At 48.8% G+C, this 17,722-nt stretch overlaps 1 protein-coding gene across 1 annotated transcript in view; it reads left to right on the top strand.

Moving 5' to 3' along the window:
- The window catches only part of LOC135304574 (gamma-aminobutyric acid receptor subunit gamma-4), a 36,961-nt gene extending 22,891 nt beyond the window's left edge, over positions 1–14,070 (top strand). Inside the window, exons 4-9 of the mRNA XM_064427136.1 lie at positions 439–659; positions 1,054–1,136; positions 3,394–3,531; positions 4,987–5,139; positions 8,199–8,401; positions 9,501–14,070. Of these exons, the coding sequence (XP_064283206.1) occupies positions 439–659; positions 1,054–1,136; positions 3,394–3,531; positions 4,987–5,139; positions 8,199–8,401; positions 9,501–9,794 (1,092 nt within the window). The 3' untranslated portion in view covers positions 9,795–14,070. The remainder of the gene's footprint in view (positions 1–438; positions 660–1,053; positions 1,137–3,393; positions 3,532–4,986; positions 5,140–8,198; positions 8,402–9,500) is intronic.
- Positions 14,071–17,722: the final 3,652 nt, after the last annotated feature.

Genomic DNA, 17,722 nt, shown 5'->3' with positions numbered 1-17,722 from the left:
TAACAGAAAGAGCTTTCTGCTTGCCTTCTCTGTTCAGTTGGGGAGCAGCTTTCCCTTCCTGTGACTGAAAGGTGGAGCTGAACTTAAGGCTGGATTCAGCCAATGTCCACACTGCCCCTTCATGCCTGTGCTTAAAAGGAGTATTGAGTTGTCTGCCAAGAGGAAGCCCAAGGTCTTGTTTGTATGGTCCTGGTTTTCCAGGCAAGGGCCAGGCTCAGCCCAGCAGTAAACACAGAGTCTTTGGGTCTTCCTGAGTGTGCCATGGATGTCCTGGCCATGAGCTACTGGTGAGCCTGGAAGGGTGTCAGAGGCCACCAACACCTGCTCCCAGAGTGAGAAAATAAATGTTCTGGCTGTGCCTGCCTGCAGCCCAGAGAAGCAGGCTCTGCTTGGGCTGAATCCCTCTCAGAACATGCCATTCTTCCCTGTGCTTCCCAGGAATACACCATTGACATCTTCTTTGCCCAGACGTGGTACGACCGGCGCCTGCGGTTCAACAGCACCCTGAAGGCGCTGACGCTGAACACCAACATGGTGAGCCGCATCTGGATCCCCGACACCTTCTTCAGGAACTCCAAGCGGGCTGACTCCCACTGGATAACCACTCCCAACCAGCTCCTCCGCATCTGGAATGATGGAAAAGTGCTCTACACTCTCAGGTGCATCCAGCAGGCTCTGCTGGGGGTGAGGGAACAAAGAGATGGTCAAGTGGTTCCCTAAACTAAAATCCTTTAAATGTTGTCTTGGTCAGTCCAGCTGTTTTGTGCTGTTAATAAACATTTGGCTCCTTGTTCCCATAACTTCTCACTTTCATAAATGGATCTGAAAAGTTGACTCAACAGAAGGGCTTTTTGAAGGTGAAACTTACATGTTTTTCCTCACCTTGAAAATATCCAAACATATATTTTTGGTTTGGAATGTTCCTGCAAACAGACTGATCTTCAGCAAATTAGTTCTCAAGGAAGTGAGAATGCCTCTCTCACATTTAGGTGTTGGAATCAAACCATCTTCACCAGCTCAAAATCTCTTTCTTTCTCTCTCCCCCTGTCTCAGGTTGACAATCGAGGCTGAATGTCTGCTCCAGCTGCAGAATTTCCCAATGGACACTCACTCGTGCCCTTTGGTTTTTTCCAGTTGTGAGTATACATATTTCAAATACAGCTTTAGAAGTGAGCAGAGAAACCTCAGTGGAGTAATACTTTTCTGGGGAAACCATCCCCCCTTTTAGCTACATTTTTTCACCTAATTTCTATGGCACCCTTCCTGTCCCATTACCTTTCATGGTCTGAAGCATCCTCCCACTCCTGGGCTGGCAGAGGTCATCAAGGACAGATTCACAACATGTCTGAGTTTCTCCTTAATTTGGGTGGATGGTTGGAGGACATTATTTCACTGACCTTCTGGTCACTCCACACAGAACATGGATATATTTTGGTGGACAAATGGCACCCGTCCTGCCTTGCATTTTCCCCTTTCTCCCACTCTCTGAGTGAGGTCTGGAAACATTCTGCTCCAAAGGAGGGTTACTCAGACCTCTCAGTCACTACTCATCCAGACTCTTCAGCAGGGAGGGCTTCTGATGTTATCACATCTCCTCTGGTAATTTTGCAGCAAGCCTTTCTGCACCAAGAGATCCCTGTCCTCGTGCGTGGGTGGGAAATCTGATTTAATCATCTGAGCTCGGGTTCTCCTGCTTCCCCTGCCACTGAAGAGATTCAGCTCAGAGCTCTGAGGTGCTTCAGAAGGAGGCAGCATGCTGAGGAGATCTCATCCCTTCATCTCCCACCACCCCTCATCTTTGCTAATTAGTGGTGCATGCTGTACATGCTTGATAATTAGAAACACACTGTTAGTTAGCTGCCAAGCTCTTACTCCATCCTCCTCCGAGGGACTTTCTCCCAGGTCCCAGCTTCACAGCAGGCTTGTTTCTTTATCAAGAAAGCCAGAGGCAGGAGAAGCTGTGCTGCAGCCTGCAGGGCCAGGTTTTCTTCTCCATGGAGAGTGCACCCCTTCTTTTCCATAGATCAGCTCCCAGGGCAAGAGGTACAGGGAGCACGCAGAGCAGCCAGAGCCATGCTGGCAGCGTTGTATTCCCGGTGTACTCATGGCTGGGATGGTGGCACTCATGGCACTCATGAGGTGCCAGCTGCCCCAGGAAGCTAAAACCCTTAAAGATTTCAGGCTGGTGGAGTCACAGAGTCACACAAGAGTCAGGGCTGAAAGGGACCTTTGGAGATCTAGGACAGTCCCACTGGCAGGCAGCGTCACCTAGAGCAGGTTACACAGGAATGCAGCCAGGTGGGGTTTTGAATCCAGAGTTTTGACTCCAGCATCATGGGAGGGAGACTCCACAACCTCCCTGTGCACACTGTTCCATTGCTCTGCCACCCTCAAACAAGTTCTTCCTCAAACCAGCAGAGTCCTCTTGGACCAACCCATGTCTCATTCTCAGCAGGGCAGTCCTTAGAAAGGCTCTGTTTCTGGCAGTGCTTTGTTTCTGGCAGTGCCTTCCCCATCCCCAGGACCTGAAGCAGCCCACGGAGGAGAGATGCAGTCCTTACTCCCATTCCATGTGGGAATGCCTCAGGGAATCTAAACAAAAGGCACCAGAAACACCTGCTGAAGGGCTGGTGTTTGCAGAACAGCTCTGGTGAGATGCCCGTGCTTTTGCAGTCAGGGTGGTGCCCGAGGTGGGGGTACATGGCATTCTGTTGTATTGGCATTTACCAGTATTGCAGAATGGACGTGCCTTGGCTTGTCTGACCCTGCTGCTGAACCAAATAGCAGCAACCAAATAGCAGCAACTTTCACCCCAGAGACACCTTTGGCTAGCTGTGAGTCACAGCTGGGCACGTTGAGACAAGCCCAGGCATGCTGGAGCTCTGGTGGAGGCAGGATGGAGCTTCCTCCTGTGGAGGGTCTGCTCTTCAGGTTCCCTGTGCCAGAGAAGCTTTAAGGCAGTGGTGAAGGAAAGGAGTTGGTTCTGACAGAGGGTTTCAATCCAGAGCTTTTATTCTGGCCCGCAGGCCTCTGAAGCCAGCAACAGCTCCAACAGAACTCCCAGACCATGTGGTTGCCCGTTCTTTTACCTGGGGAAGGGGAGCAGGGAAGGGATAGGGGGACCACGAACCAGGTACGGGAGAGGAGGTCTCAAGGGACAAAGGACACCTGGATCCCCCAATGCCCCCCAGGGGTGAGGGACATCTTTTGAATCTGCCCAATCACTCAACACTCTTCTGGAATTCCAGGATTGACAGTGCCCGGCAGGGCTCTGTGTGGGGGAAGGAGAGGTGATTGACACATTTGGGAGGGAAACTTCAGGGAGAAACCCAGGGTATCTGAGGCAAACCATGACATCACACCTCAACATGTTGCACGGATGGATTTTCCCAGATGGATACCCTCGGGAGGAGATCGTCTATCGCTGGAGGCGCTACTCCATCGAGGTCTCTGACCAGCGCACCTGGAGGCTCTACCAGTTCGACTTCACAGGGCTGAGGAACACCTCGGAAGTCCTCAGGACCGGGGCAGGTGAGGCAGGGGGAGGCAGCCCGCAGAGCACCACTGTGCTGGAGACCTGGTGGGAGGCAAAGCAGTGGGGAAGGGAGGTTACAACGGCATGGTCAGAGAAAAAAGTTTAAAAATGAAGGGATGGAGCTTGACTAGAGGCTGCAGAAGTGATAGGGATGAAGGGTGAGGGGAAGATGGAGCAAGGAGAGACCAGAACCATTGACACCTGTGAAATGTGGGGTGACAATGCTGATGTGAATTAAGCTATCCCTAATTGAAGGGTCAGGAAGGAGACGAGAGAGAACTTAAATCCTCTCTTGTTGCAGTGTGTGTACACTGTGTAATCTCTGAATGATGCTTATGACTGGAACGGAGTTGGAGAAATCAGAACTTGCAGGTCTCAATCTTTCCTTCTGTAAACTCATGTTAGGCTGATGAACACCTGAACTGTGCTTTAAGAGACAGGGACAAGGCTGCATGTGTGAAGAAACTAAATAATGGAAGCCCTTCAGTTCCTCCTCCTCCTCATAATAGCTCACATCCCCTTTCCATCCCACAGACAACTGAGGAAAGCCTCTGGATTCCTGAGGGTGGGGTGAGCTCATACTTTTCAGCCCTCTGAAACAGCCAGGAGCAGTGCTTCTCCCACTCTTCAGGAAGCTGCTGCTCTCAACAGTGGCAGCCAGGGTAGAAAGGCAGCACAAACTGGGACAAGAATTGAAAGTGTCTTGAATGCACCAGTGGCCCTCTGATGTTTGTAATTCTCTTTTTTTGGTAATTGCTTGCAAGCTCCATGTTAACCCCAGAGCTGTCAGGTGGCTTTTTTCCAATACTCACTGTGAGCCTCTGAAAAAAGGAAGAGCCGCCACTGTAAGTTGCCAAATGAGCAATTAGGATGTAGAGCACCACATGCCTTTTCCAGAGGCAGAACCAGACTCTCAGTGGAAGTGATTGAAGGACACCTCCTTTGTCACAGCTCAGGTAGTTCGTTAGCAAGCCAGGCCATGCAGCCTGTTACAGCCAAAGAGCTTCTCTAGAAAAGAAACCCTTGCAGCAATCAGCTGAAGATAAATGCTGTCTGCAGTTCCTTCCCTGAAACCTTTCCAAGCTGTGTGCTTTTCAGAGTCCTTAGCCAGGCCAGTACAAATTCAGTTTGGTGGCCATATGGACAGCCAGGCAAACAGCCAGTTGGGCAACTACAGAGTCAGCTCTTAAATTAGTCACAAAGGCATCAAGCAGGACAGCTACAGAGGCAGCCATGAAGCCACAGAATCCACTAGTAAGAAAACCAGAGTCACCAAACCTACTCAGCGAGCCACGTGAAGTTAACAATCTGGGCAGCTACAAAACCAGGTGGACAGGCACTTAAAGCAATGAGAAAGCCTCATCAGGAACTCCAAATTCTGGAACTTTGCTGATTGTTCTTTTTTTAGGAAGCCTCATGTTGTGATGCCAATGTCTGTTGCTTTTTCCTAGGGGAGTACATGGTGATGACAGTTTCTTTTGACCTAAGCAGACGTATGGGTTACTTTGCCATTCAGACCTACATTCCCTGCATCCTGACTGTTGTTCTTTCCTGGGTTTCCTTCTGGATCAAGAGAGACTCTACGCCAGCCAGGACATCTCTGGGTAAGAGACAGGATGATGCATGTGTGATGCTTGTCAAACTCTGCCAGGCAAGAAGACAGGCAGTGTTGGACTACAAAATCTCCTGAAGCACTTTGCCATTTTCTGGCATTTTTGAGCTTACCAGAGAATATTCCACTCCTTCAGCTTCCTGTGTGTAACACTCCACAGCTCAACCAAATCTCCAGCTGTGCTGGCATGGGCTGCTGGATTGCCTCAGGAGAGCACCTCATTCTCATGGCTTCATCTGAAACCCAAGAACAGCCTTTTCTGTGGGAAAGCTAGGACTTTTGAACAATCTATTAATATGATTAAGTAGAAGTCATTTATTGTTTACATTATACATATATTTATAGATTTTTATAAACTACTAAGTATACACTTTTTGATTGGTGCTTTTATCTTGTTCACTTGTTTTCTGTTTGTATTTCTTGGAGTATATGATTGGTTACAGTCCAGGTGTCTCGCAGTCTTCTGTTATCTAGCTCTTGTGATCTTGGTATTTGGTTTCTCAGCCTCTTCTTTCTTAATTTAGCACAATTTTTGTTCTAAATAGTCTTGACAAATTCTTGAAGTTTTGATAACAAACTTAGAAGTAGGCTGGCTGGTGCACACTATGGCCTAACCCTTGCAAATACATTGCAACACTTTTCCAAGCTGACAATGGGATATTCTCATGCACCAAAAGGGAGAGAAAGGGGCTGAGCTATGGCATTGCAGTGCTGCCCAAAGGGGTCCTGTCACGTGCACATTTTCCATGTTTCCTCACAATTTCTCAAGGCTTCTGTGTAAGACTGCTGACAGGAAGGTTGTAGGGTTAATAGGCAAAGTTGCTTGGCTGCATCCACAGGGCCCCAGGCTCTGGCAGGAGCTGGAAGCCCTGTAGGTACAACCTTTTTCTGTCAGTCACCCCACAGGACCCAGAGAGTGACAACAGCTCTGCCTGTTGTTTAGATTTTCTCAGCAAACTGCAGTGGCTCCTTGAAGCAGGAGAGACATTTCTGTTGATTGAATGCTGCTCTGATGGGTGCTGGGGACATCTTTGCAGTCTTTAGTGCTTTTTGGCTGTATCTGTATTTTGCAGCAAGCTGTGATTCCCAGTGCTGTTCTTCCTATCAGCCCCACTGACTTTGTCTTTAATTGGAGGTAGCGTTCCCAGCCCTGCCTGCAGGTCTCTGTGGGGATGGAGAGGAGAGGAGGGACCATCAGCTATTCAGAGCCCAGCCATGATGGCCATGTCTCCCCACCTCCCTCTCAAAATTAATTAGTTTGGTGCTCATGGAGGGAGGAGGAGGAGGAGGAGGGTGTCATTTCCAATGAAGGTGAGGGTGTGCCGGAGTCTGTGGCTGGTAAAGGAATGAACAAGAGGAAAATGTGCACGGCTCTAGTGACTGTCTCAAAAAACAAAGGCAAGTTTTCCCAGGAGAGGAGCCCCTCTCTATGGGAAGGGACTACAGCCCATGAAGAATAATGTATCCTCTCCACAGCCCCTGTTTTACTTAATACAAATGATCCCCAGCACATTTTGAGCCTGCCAGGCTGCATTAGGGAGATGTAAACTGGACCAGTTCCACTGGCACTCCAAAAACATGGGAAGTCACATCACATCTGCTAATGCAAGTACAGCAGGAAAACATGAAAACCTTTTGCCATGCTCACCCCCAGAGCCACTGAGGTGACCTCAGGAAAGAGTGCCAGCTGGATGTAGGTGGATGCTAGACAAGGAGAAACAGGTGGACTTCCTGCTTCTTCCCCTGAAAATCATCCTGAAATCATCCTGAAAATCAGTGGATGAGATCACAGGACCAGCTCCCGTAGCTGATCCTTTGTTGGCTCCTGACATTTCATCTCTGGAAGCAGAAACGTGAGCACTGCTGCTCCTGCAAAAACAATTGCAAGCCCCACTCATGTCAAAAGAAATTCTTTATCACCTCCTACGCACTTGCCCTCTGCATCAAGGAACAGATAGATTGTGAAGAGCTGTCTCTGAAGAATAGCCAGGAGCAGATTGGAAATTTATGGAATCAGACCAAGAAAATAAAGGGAACCTTGTGGTTGGTATCTACTACAGGACAGCCTGATGACCAGGGAGCAGAACAGCACTGGCAGATTCTTCAGGACATTTTCCAAAGAGCACAAGGGCTCTCAATCCCCAGGTGTAAGAAATCAGGAAAGGAAGGCAAGAGACCAGCATGGATGTGTCAAGAGCTTCTGGTTAGAAAGAAATGCACAGGCAGTGGAAGCAGGGCCAGGTACCCAGGAAGGAGTACAGGGACACTCCCAGTTGTGTAGGGATGGGGTTAGGGATGCAGAGCATACTAACAAGGCCTTCTCAAGGTTTGTCAGCCCAAAAGGGAACGTCAAAACAAGTTGAATACAACTGGCAAACTGGTAAAAGTTGATGAGAAGGAGGCTGAGGTACTTTTTTGCCTCTCTCCCCACATTCCACAGTGGGTGGACTGTAAGACAGGGACTGGAGCAGCAAAGTTCCTCTCACTACAAGAGAAGATCAGCTTTGAGACCAGCTGAAGAACCTGAACATCCATAAGTGTATGGGACCTGACAAGATACATCCCAGTGTATGGCTGATGTGGTTTCCAAGCCACTCTCCATGATGTTTGGAAAGTCATGGTAGTAACCAGAAAAGAGGAAGTATTGCACCCATTTTTTCAAAGGGTAGAAAGGAACCACCCAGGAACTACAGACCCATCAGCCTCCCCTCTGTGCCTGGGAAGATTGTGGAACAGATCCTTCTAGAAGCTGTGCTGAGGCACATGGAGGACAGGAGGTGAGGGCAAGCCCTGCCTGACCAACCCAGCCTCATGCAGAGTCTGAGTTTCCTGCTCATTTACCAGTCCACATTGATAGTCTGTGTGATGAGTTTTGAACATCATTCTTTTCATAGACCATTGTCAGAGGGTTCCTCAAGACCAGAGTCTGGCTTAGCAGAGCCAAAATGGAACCAGACAACCAGAGTAGAGGGAAAATGGGGGTGTTCTGAGGGGTTGGAGAAGACAGATGTACTCCTTGTCAGTACTTAGGCCAGCTGTCTTCTCTCTCAGGTATCACGACTGTGCTCACCATGACCACCCTGAGCACCATCTCCCGCAAGCACCTCCCCCGTGTTTCCTACATCACAGCCATGGACCTCTTCGTCTCCGTGTGCTTCATCTTCGTCTTCGCCGCTCTCATGGAGTACGCCACGCTCAACTACCTGGTGGGAAACAAGAAACCACTGGAGCACAGCCACAGGAAAGCCAGGCTGGTAGGTCAGAGGGGCCAGCAGAGGTGGATGCTGTTACAACCCCAAGCTATGTAAAAATGTCCTTCCTGAGCCTGCACTGGAAACCGCTGATGTGGTTTAGGGCCTGACCCACACTGAGTTCACCCAGTCTTTGGTCCACTCTGTGTGCTGGGTCTGAGAGGTGAGACACAGCCAGAAAAAGCAGCTGAGGCTCCCTTAAAACAAGGAAGCCGCTGTCAGAGCCAGGTACCCTGTGCTCTCTTCAGAATTGCTGGAGAGCTCATCAGAACAGTTTAGATTGACTCACATGACTGAATGCAAATGACACTTTAAAACACCTCTATCAGTTTGATCTCCAGATTACAGAGGTATCTCAGGTCATGGAGAGGCAGTAACCAACATTTCTTTGTGGTGTTCTATCAGAAGGCCTGAGTGTAAGGGTAGTGAGCCCATGTTGGTCATCATTTTCTTCATCCTTATCCTCTATCATGAGATCTGCCCTAGCTCATGGCAGGTACTTCTGGCCCATGAACTGAAAGAGGCCTCTGACCTGGGGCAGAACTGAAGCAGAAAAAGAAGTCTCTCTTCTGGGCCAGGCTCATTTCCCAGCACATCCCCATACCCCACCCTCATATCCCAGGGTGGACAGAGCTCTTCCATGAGGCTCATGATGGGCCAAGAGGAGCCACACACGGCCTTTCCCCAGCTTTTCTCCAGTAACAGGCAGCAACCAGCAGACACATCTGGGCTGTGTGCTGTGTCTTCAGAGACAGCTGAGCTCAGGGAAATGAGGGAAGAGGCCAGAACAGATCGAACAGGTCGTGTTCCTGCACTGACTATTATTGGCACAGATGGGCAATCAGTGCAATCAGACCTTTGCTGAGTAGCACTGTGCCCTGGGGTGCCAGGGAGAACACTCACAGTCATGCAGGGAGCTGCCAGTTCCCCAAACACGGTGATTCACAGCCAGGTGCAGAGACTGGGAATGATCAGTCATCCCCCTCCTTTGAACTGCGCCCATGATGATCTGATCCACTGCCAGCTGGGCGGGGGGTGGTGTCCAGAACACATTTTTCTGCCTTTTCCTCCCCTTTAACCTGCCTGCCTCCTCCCCTCACAGCCACCTGCCGGTGCACAGGTGATGCCAACCTTCACCACCATCAACATCAACCACATCATGCACTGGCCCCCGGAGATAGAGGAGGATGAGGACGACGAGCCCGGCTCCCCGTGCCTGGAGGGGAAGGAGTGTGAGAGGTTCTTCTGCTGCATCGAGGACTGTCAGACGGGAATGTGGCGGGAGGGGCGGGTCCGCATCCACATATCCCGCCTGGACTCCTACTCCCGCGTCTTCTTCCCCACCGCCTTCCTGCTCTTCAACATCGTCTACTGGATTGCCTATCTCTATCTCTAGCCCTTCTTTGTCCTCCGCTGGAATGGACAGGGCACCAGCAAGAGGGGCTTCTCGAGGAGCATAGAGAACAGCATCTCTCCTGCTGTAGTCAGCTGTCAGTCTGAGCAACCCGCCCTGGTGATTCCCTCTTCCTGCTCTCTCATCTCTTCTGAGAAGAACCAAACAGCTTTTTTTTTAGCCTTCTAACATATCTTTTTAGAGAATCTACCCTTCCCCAGACAGCCCTCTCTCCAACACCACCAGCATTGTACTCCTTGTAAGATTACCCAAAAACATCCTATTCCCATCTCAAGCATTAGGGATTTTGTCAAAAAAAACACCCAAAAACAAAACCTTAATGCATTTCATTTTTCCATCCAGTCCTATTCTGAAATTTCAAAGGAAGTGATGGCAAACGGAGTTTTCTGCATAGTTATTAAGACTGCAAAGGAAATAAAATACATCTTACGACTCCTGCACCACTTCCACCAGAACACTTTGAGGGGTACTAGAAGCCCGGAAAGGTCAGAAGGAAATAGTGTGGACAAGGACAGCAGTGCAGCTCTCTCACAGTAGCTGGGCTTGGCTAAAACATTTTGGGCCTGCCCAGACATCTGGTGGTGGCACTGCCGAGGATGGAGCTGCTGCAAGCCTCCCCCAGCTCCCCGCAGAGTCTCTATGAAACATTCCTCACGGATCACTCCAGGACAGCCTCCCACTGAGGCACTGCTGATTCCACCCGACGGTTATGAAAAGCACTTCCAAGCTGGAAGGGCCCACCTGCCTTACTGGAGCAGGCTCTTCAGGGCCCACGGTGACATTTCTGCTGTGTGACCAGGCTTTGCAGCTGGGCACAGCCAAAAGAGGGAGGAAGTCCTTGTGAGAAGGGCCAGAAGAAGCCTCCTGAGCGTGTTGTGAGGTGATTCTCTCTGGCCTGTCTCACGTGGGCTGTGAATCACAGAGGGGCAGTGCTGTCCCACGCAGTGACACTCGCTGATGCCATCAGGTCTGTGCTGGGTGGTCGGTGCCAACCTGAGGAAGGGGTATAGGAAAGGGAACACACAGCTTCCAGTGCATTCCTGCAGCTCAGATGTGTTCCCTTCTTTATTTTTTTTCATAATTGCGTAAAACAAGGGTTGTCACTCTAACTGGATGGCCCCTCCCAGTTGCCATCATCACTTGGCCTGTTTCCTCATAAAATCAGGAAATGGAGTGAGTTGTCCTTGATGAATTTTAAGAAGGACAAACATAGTGAGATGGTCCCGTCTTAAAGAGATGGAGAAATGCATTACACAGTTTCAGCTGGGGAGAAACTGCATAATAAAGAAGAGGAAACTCAGGCCCAAGGTCCATAATGTGTCAACTGGCTGCCTCCCCATTTACACCAGCTGCTGATGTGGCCCACAGCATGATTGTGAAAAGCAGTGGGCCGTTAATAGTTACTTACTGTGTAAATTAGAAACAAAAAGATCTCTTTTTCAAAACAGCATGTTTTAGAAAAAAATTAGAGCTTAAAAGGCTTGGCAGGAGAAGGAAGCCAGCATGGCTGCAGAGGAAAAGTTAGGAAAGGCTGGCTCACAGGACAGCTAACAGGGGCAGGAGGTTTTATATATTCTTGGAGAGCAATTTGGTCTGGTTTAAAGACGGATTTTGACACTGTTAAATCTGATCTGAATAATGAAGTGTCATGTTTAATTCATTCACAAATGCAGCCTTACCTGGGTTCCAGATGAACAGCTAGAGCATCTTATTAAGTATACAATAGTACAACACTCAGCTAAGTATAACCTAATGGGGTCAGACCAGCAGAGCTCTGAAAGGGGAAATTGTGCCTGTCTAACCTGTTACAGTTCTTTTAAAATACCAAGGAAGAGATAAAGGTTACTCAGAAGCATAATTTGCTTAGCTACTCCGACAGCTTTTGAAAGGGAGGAAAGAAATTGTGGCGGGCGGTTCTAACTGAGGAAATTGATTTTGCAAAAGAATTATTAAGGAGGTTCTAATTAGAGGAAATTAACTGAGGAGAGGGGGGAAAAAAGAATTGTTAAGGAGGCTCTAATTAGAGGAAATTAATGTTTTAGAGAGAAAGACACAGAGAGGGAGAAGTCTAAGAAAAGAATCAAAACAACTTGCAGACAAGGGAAGCTGCTGGGTGACAGTGCCGACTCCCAGCCAAGCTGGCTGATGTTCTGCTCCCAGTAGCAAAGCGTTATTAGATGTAGCAACAGAAAAACCTCCTATGACTCAGCCCTACACCGACAGGGAGCTGGATTAAACAGGGTCCTGTGATCTCTTTGGGGAGCCAAAAGGAAAGAGCATCCTCGATTGAAACTGGCTCACACGACAGGCTCTGAGTGAAGCACGTCCTCACATTTGGGAAGGCAGCTGTCGGGGCTGTGTGGGAAGGGACGCCCCGGTGGCAAGGCAGGGTCTGTGCCAGATACCTCCTCTACAGGATGGTGGCTTGAACGGTGTGCAGGCTGAGCTGAGCACAGGGAGCAAAATGGGGAAGGGAAAAATTAACAGCCCTGTGCAAAGGAGCCCCAACAGCTGCAATCTGCTGCAGCTTCCAAGCTCTTGGTGAACACATACAATTATCATGGGCACTGGAGAGCAGACCTCAGCCCTGAGAGCAGCAACTTGTTGAAATTAGACCTTTTACAAAATCAGCCAGGAGAGAAATGGGGTGTACAAAAACCTAAGAGGACAAAGTAGACTTGAAAGATTGTAAGATTTCACCAAAAAAAGATAAAGCCAACACACACCTAGGTAATTTAACCAATGATGGAGGATTTGACAGAGGAAAATAGTCTAGCGTGGGCTGGAGCACAAGGAAGCTGATTACTAAGGCTGGGGAAGGAGGAGGGAGGGGGCTTTTTGGCTTAGGGAAGTCTGTGCCCATCATCCATAGCACAATAAATAAAGGCATGCACAAATTCAATCATGTTTTTTAATTTTCTATAGTATCAAAAAAAAAAAAGGGAAAAAAAAAAAAGAAAGCTAAGAAAAGCCAAAAAGAAAAATCTGCCTTTCTTTTGGAATTACTTTGCAAGGCTCCAATTTTCTTATAGAATGGTTTTCCAGCTGTCAGGAGGGGACCTAGGGCACAGAGACATCCAGTAGCTGTGAGTTGCCCTGCTCAGCATGGCCCTGGGAGTCTCTCTCTCTCTGTGCCCTCCTAGGCTGGCATTAGACACAGACCAAAGCCATGCTGCTGAGCTGTGCTGCTCTGGGCAGGAAGGACAGAGGCACCAGGGCTGCTGCAAAGCACTCGAGTTGCTTCAAACACCTGAGTGGCTGTGCTGCCTCCTCCTCTCAGGGAGGTTTCGACATTCTCCCCATCCCAGGAATTTGGTGGAGGAGCTGCCAGCCTCACAGCCAAGTGGGCACTGGGCTTCCCTCAGGTCCTGCCTCCCCTTCCCAGGGAGCAGCAAGTCCCATTCCCCCCCCTGCACGTCCCCCTGCCGTGGTGAAGACAAACACTCCCCAGGGCAGCAGGACCTGTCCCTCTGTGCTGGGCATGGTGAGGCCACTCCTCAGCTCCTGGGGTCAGTTTTGGAAGGGTCTGGAGCACAATTCTGATGAGGGGAAGCTGAGGGAGCTGGGAAAGGGGCTCAGCCTGGAGAAAAGGAGGCTCAGGAGAGACCTTATTGCTCTCTACATCTCCCTGGCAGGAGGGTGTGATGAGGGCTGGGTCGGTCTCTTCTCCCAGATAACAAGAAGCAGGATAAGAGAAAACACACTCTAGTTGTGCCAAGGGAGGTCTAGGTTGGATATTGGGGAAAAATTCTTCATTGGAAGGGTGGTCAGGCTGTGGAAGGCTGCTCAGGGAAGTGGTGGAGTCACTGTCCCTGGAGGTGTTTAAAAAGATGTGGAGATGTGGCACCTGGGGAGATGGTTTAATGGAGCTCTTGGCAGTGTTAGATTTACATTTGGACACAATGATCATAAAAGGTCTTTTCCAAACTAAATGATTCTGTGATTCTGTCACTCTGCTATCCTCATATCTAATGATGGGGACTGGAAATTATGATCTCAGCATTCGTGTCTTGTGGCCTTTGTTTGGAATATAAAAGGAAATCAGGAAGAAGGTTGATTTTTCATTTCTCTGCCTCCAATTCCTATTCTTGCCCTCCAAATTATGCCACATAAGGAACCATTTTTAGCCTGTATGCTCTTCAGGACAGGGGTTCTGTTACTGTGTGTTTGTACAGGGGCTGGCACTCTGGGGCTTGGTCCTTAAATGAGATTTCTGGATGCTTCTTATTATACATAATAAACAACATTATACACTGCCCATCCTTACCACTGTCTATCTGCACCTTGTAAGAGGGGTAAAAATTGTCCCCTGGTCCCCTCCTGATGGGGTTACTGGAGCTGGTTAATTTATTTATTTCCAGAGAAAACTATCTTGTTGCAAAGTAGGGGAAAATGTCACTGATATTTTTGATGGGTGGTGGATATTTTTGGGGTTGCTGTTTTTCTTTAAGAAAGGCAGAAGTTGCCTCAAATCAGCGCTGCTGAGGAGCAGTCTCAGCCATTTAAAGTCATTATTTGTACAGCAGGAGAAGGCCTTGCTTGTCCCACTCACTCTTTTGCCATTGTAAATAAAATAACTGATATTTCCCCCAGTGTCTTGGGGTGGAGGGGGTTTGGCAGTAATATTTGGTGGAGTTTATTTCAGCCTTTCTGTATTTCCACTCATGCTGGTGACTTTTGGAGCGATCACAACCCAAAGGACACCCCCAGCTCTGGAGGAGGCTTCGCTCAACAGCCACCCTCATGTCCCTGGGCCCACACAGCCACATCTGTGGCACTTCAACCTTTTCTTCATTTTATCCCCCTTTCTTCCCCGCTTCTGAGTGCCACTGGGGGTGTTGTTATTTACCTCTGGGAGGGAAGGTGCTGCTTTCTGTGTGCCCTGGGGCAGAGGCCCCTGGCTTGGCACCAGCCCCACCTCTCCCTGGCACACTGTGCATCCCTCCAGGATTTAGCAGCTCCCAAAATGTTAAAAACATGAGGTCATGAAGGGGGAGGGAAGGGGAGAAGGGAAAGTTATATTAAGTCGTTGCTTTTTATATTCCTAATATACATTCATTATAATTTGTCTTGCTCTTAATGCCTCAGATTTGTAGGCCTTGGGAAGATTGAATTGAAGGAGAATGAGAGTGGCCAAAAATGTTCCAAGCTGTGTGCCTCAGGGTAAGGGGGGAGACACCAACACTCCTGCCTGGATGGGATGGGATGGGAGCTGCCTTCCCTCAGGGAGAAATGGCCCCAAAATCTAACACAACCTCTGGCAGCCCATGAAGGGCAGGAGGCACCTGCTGGGAAGGGCTGGGGTAGAACATGCCTTGCCTCCCAGTGTTGCCATCAGAGTGGGTGAGGAAACCCAGGAACCCAGAGGAAATGCACTGTTGCCTGCAGACCTCCAATTAAAAAAAAAATTAAAAAAGAAAAAAAAAAAAGAAAAAAGAAAAAATTGATTTCTTCTATTTTTTTTTAAAAGGATTGTGCATGAGAAAATTGACTCAATTTTCTGCCAGAAGGACTCTTAGGTCTTTCAGGTTGGTTTTCTGTTGTTGTTGATGCTTGACACGATTTTACCCCTCTCAACTTGTTTTTTCCCCTTCTACCCACATCTTCCTTTCTACACAGAAAATGTAAATAATAGAGTCTGGGCCCTCTCTGTCCCAGCCACACTTCTGGCACCATCTGAGCCTTTATGAGAGTAAGAACAATGCAGGATGGAGGAGAGCTAGGAAGCCTCAATAGTTGCTCTGAGCAGGTCGGCATAGCAACATCTCCAGGGAGAGCGCTCCATGGGGTAATTTCCATTCACTTTAAAGCCCACTTGGGCTGCTGGAGTGGTATAAAAGGGACTCAGAAAAAGCCTGTTAATTAGGATTAGCAGCTTCAGGAACATCAAGCCACAGTGCTCTGAGCTGAGCCATTTATCTAAGAGAACTCAAGGCTCTTGACTGCCTCCTTCACAAGGCACAGCATAGCACGTGTCAAGGCAGACAACTTTGAAATCAGATGGCAGAGCCATCTATGAGGGAAGGGCCTCACCCTGGCTGCTGAATGGCTCTGCAGCCCCTCTCCTGTGTTCACACCACCCTTTGCTGGGCTCAGGAGGCACGGACCCATCTCATCAACACAGATTGCAGGGGGTGTGAAACCCAACAGGGCATGAAATCCACAGGGTACCCCTGGGTGAGGTGTCAGGATGATGCACGTGCCATGAATGTCTGAAGAGCCCCGAGAGAAAGCAGCCACTGTGGACAGGAGGTGGCAGCCATGGGTGTCACCATGCTGTTTCATGGACACCTTGGAAAAAGAAGGCAGGGACATTTTCACAGCTGCTGGGAAATGACTTTTATTCAGCTGCCATAAGGTTCCTGCCTTTCATCATTCTGCTGCATGAAAGGCCCAAGGAAGGTGATAAGTCTGTAAAAATGAAACCCATCTTTGCAGCAGCCTGTATCACACACATGGGCAAAAACAGGCTGCAGGGAAAGGTTGAGTCATTGCCAGGCTGCCATTGGGCTGATTTGCATCTCTGGAGTGTTACTGACCCTGACAAACCTCCTCGGGAACTTTTGCTGCCACCTCCCCTTGCCAAATGTGTGGTGAAACACAGATGTCTCCCTCACATTATTCTGCTTCTCTGGGTGTTTTCACCTCCTCAGGGTAAAACACTACCTGAATCAGAGATGAGCTGAAGGCAGAGCTGCCCATCTGGGACTGGAGTACCAGTTTCCCGGTATAGATCACTCTTCCTGGAGAAATAACTTTAGGTCTGGTCAAAAAATACCCATGGCAGCAATTCAGTCCTTCACACTGCAATCTGGTTTTCAAGATCAGGCAGTCCAGGCCTGCTGGCAGCCATGCTCTCAGCTGTGCCCCTCAGAAAGGAAAAAGTCCTTTGCCATATTGACTGCTGGGCCAGGTTCAGGCAGCTCTGAAACACATTTTAAGGCAGAAAGGGGCCTATAGTCTCCTCCCATTTTAGCCACAGAAACTCCCAGTAACCTCAAAGAATACATATAGAAGCAGAACATCACCAGGCCAGAAAGACAGGGAATCCCTGCCCAAGAGTTTACAGTCAGCATCTTGAAAATGCTCAGTATCTGCTGTGGTCCTTGCCATGAGGACATTCCTTGAGGAACAGCCTCCACCTTCTGTCACAGCCAGGCCCCCCCCACCAGCATCCAACAGAGATCAGGAGCTCAGGGAAGGAAGTCAAGACAAGGTGTGAGAAGGAAATGCTGTAGTGAGGATTTTCAGTCAGCCAGAACTATCACACCTCAAAATAACAGGTACAATAACAATTCTAGGTGGCTGAATGTCTGAGTAAGATCACACATTGGCCAAAAAGGTAGAAAAATAGAATTGAAGAACAGTTTGGGTTAGGAGGAGTCTTTCAATTCAACCTAGTCCAACCTCCCTGCAATGAACAGGGAAATGTTCATCTAGATCAGGTTGCTCAGAGCCTCAGAACCTGACCTTGGATGTTCTCAGAGATGGGGCTTCTACCTGAGCAGCCTATGCCAGGTTTTCACCACTCTCATTACAAAAAAATTGTCCTTATGCCTAGTCTGAACTCACCATCTTTTAGTTTAAAACCATTATTCCTTGTCCCATTTTGGCAGTAAACCAAAGAGCAAAAGGAACTGCACAGCCCCTGTACCCCCTCTGCCCAGCACCACTGGGATATTAAAGCCTAACAGCCGAGTGGAAGAACATGCTGAGTTCATTCAGGCATTTCTCATTAGTTTCCCATGACTTCTCAATATCCTGCTACTCAATATATTCATCTGGCAGCAAATTAGAGATGAGGGAAAAGCGTCTCTCCCTAAGTCATCCAGAGAACACAAAACGACAAAGCAAAATCATAACAGACAAGGAAACTTCTTGTGAGTCATCATCTTCCCTCCTTCCCCTCT

The sequence above is a fragment of the Passer domesticus genome, chromosome 7 (genome assembly GCF_036417665.1).
Source record: "Passer domesticus isolate bPasDom1 chromosome 7, bPasDom1.hap1, whole genome shotgun sequence".
NCBI lineage: Eukaryota > Metazoa > Chordata > Aves > Passeriformes > Passeridae > Passer > Passer domesticus.
The sequence above is the reverse complement of the archived record's forward strand: the minus strand, read 5'-3'. Positions and strand labels throughout refer to the sequence as shown.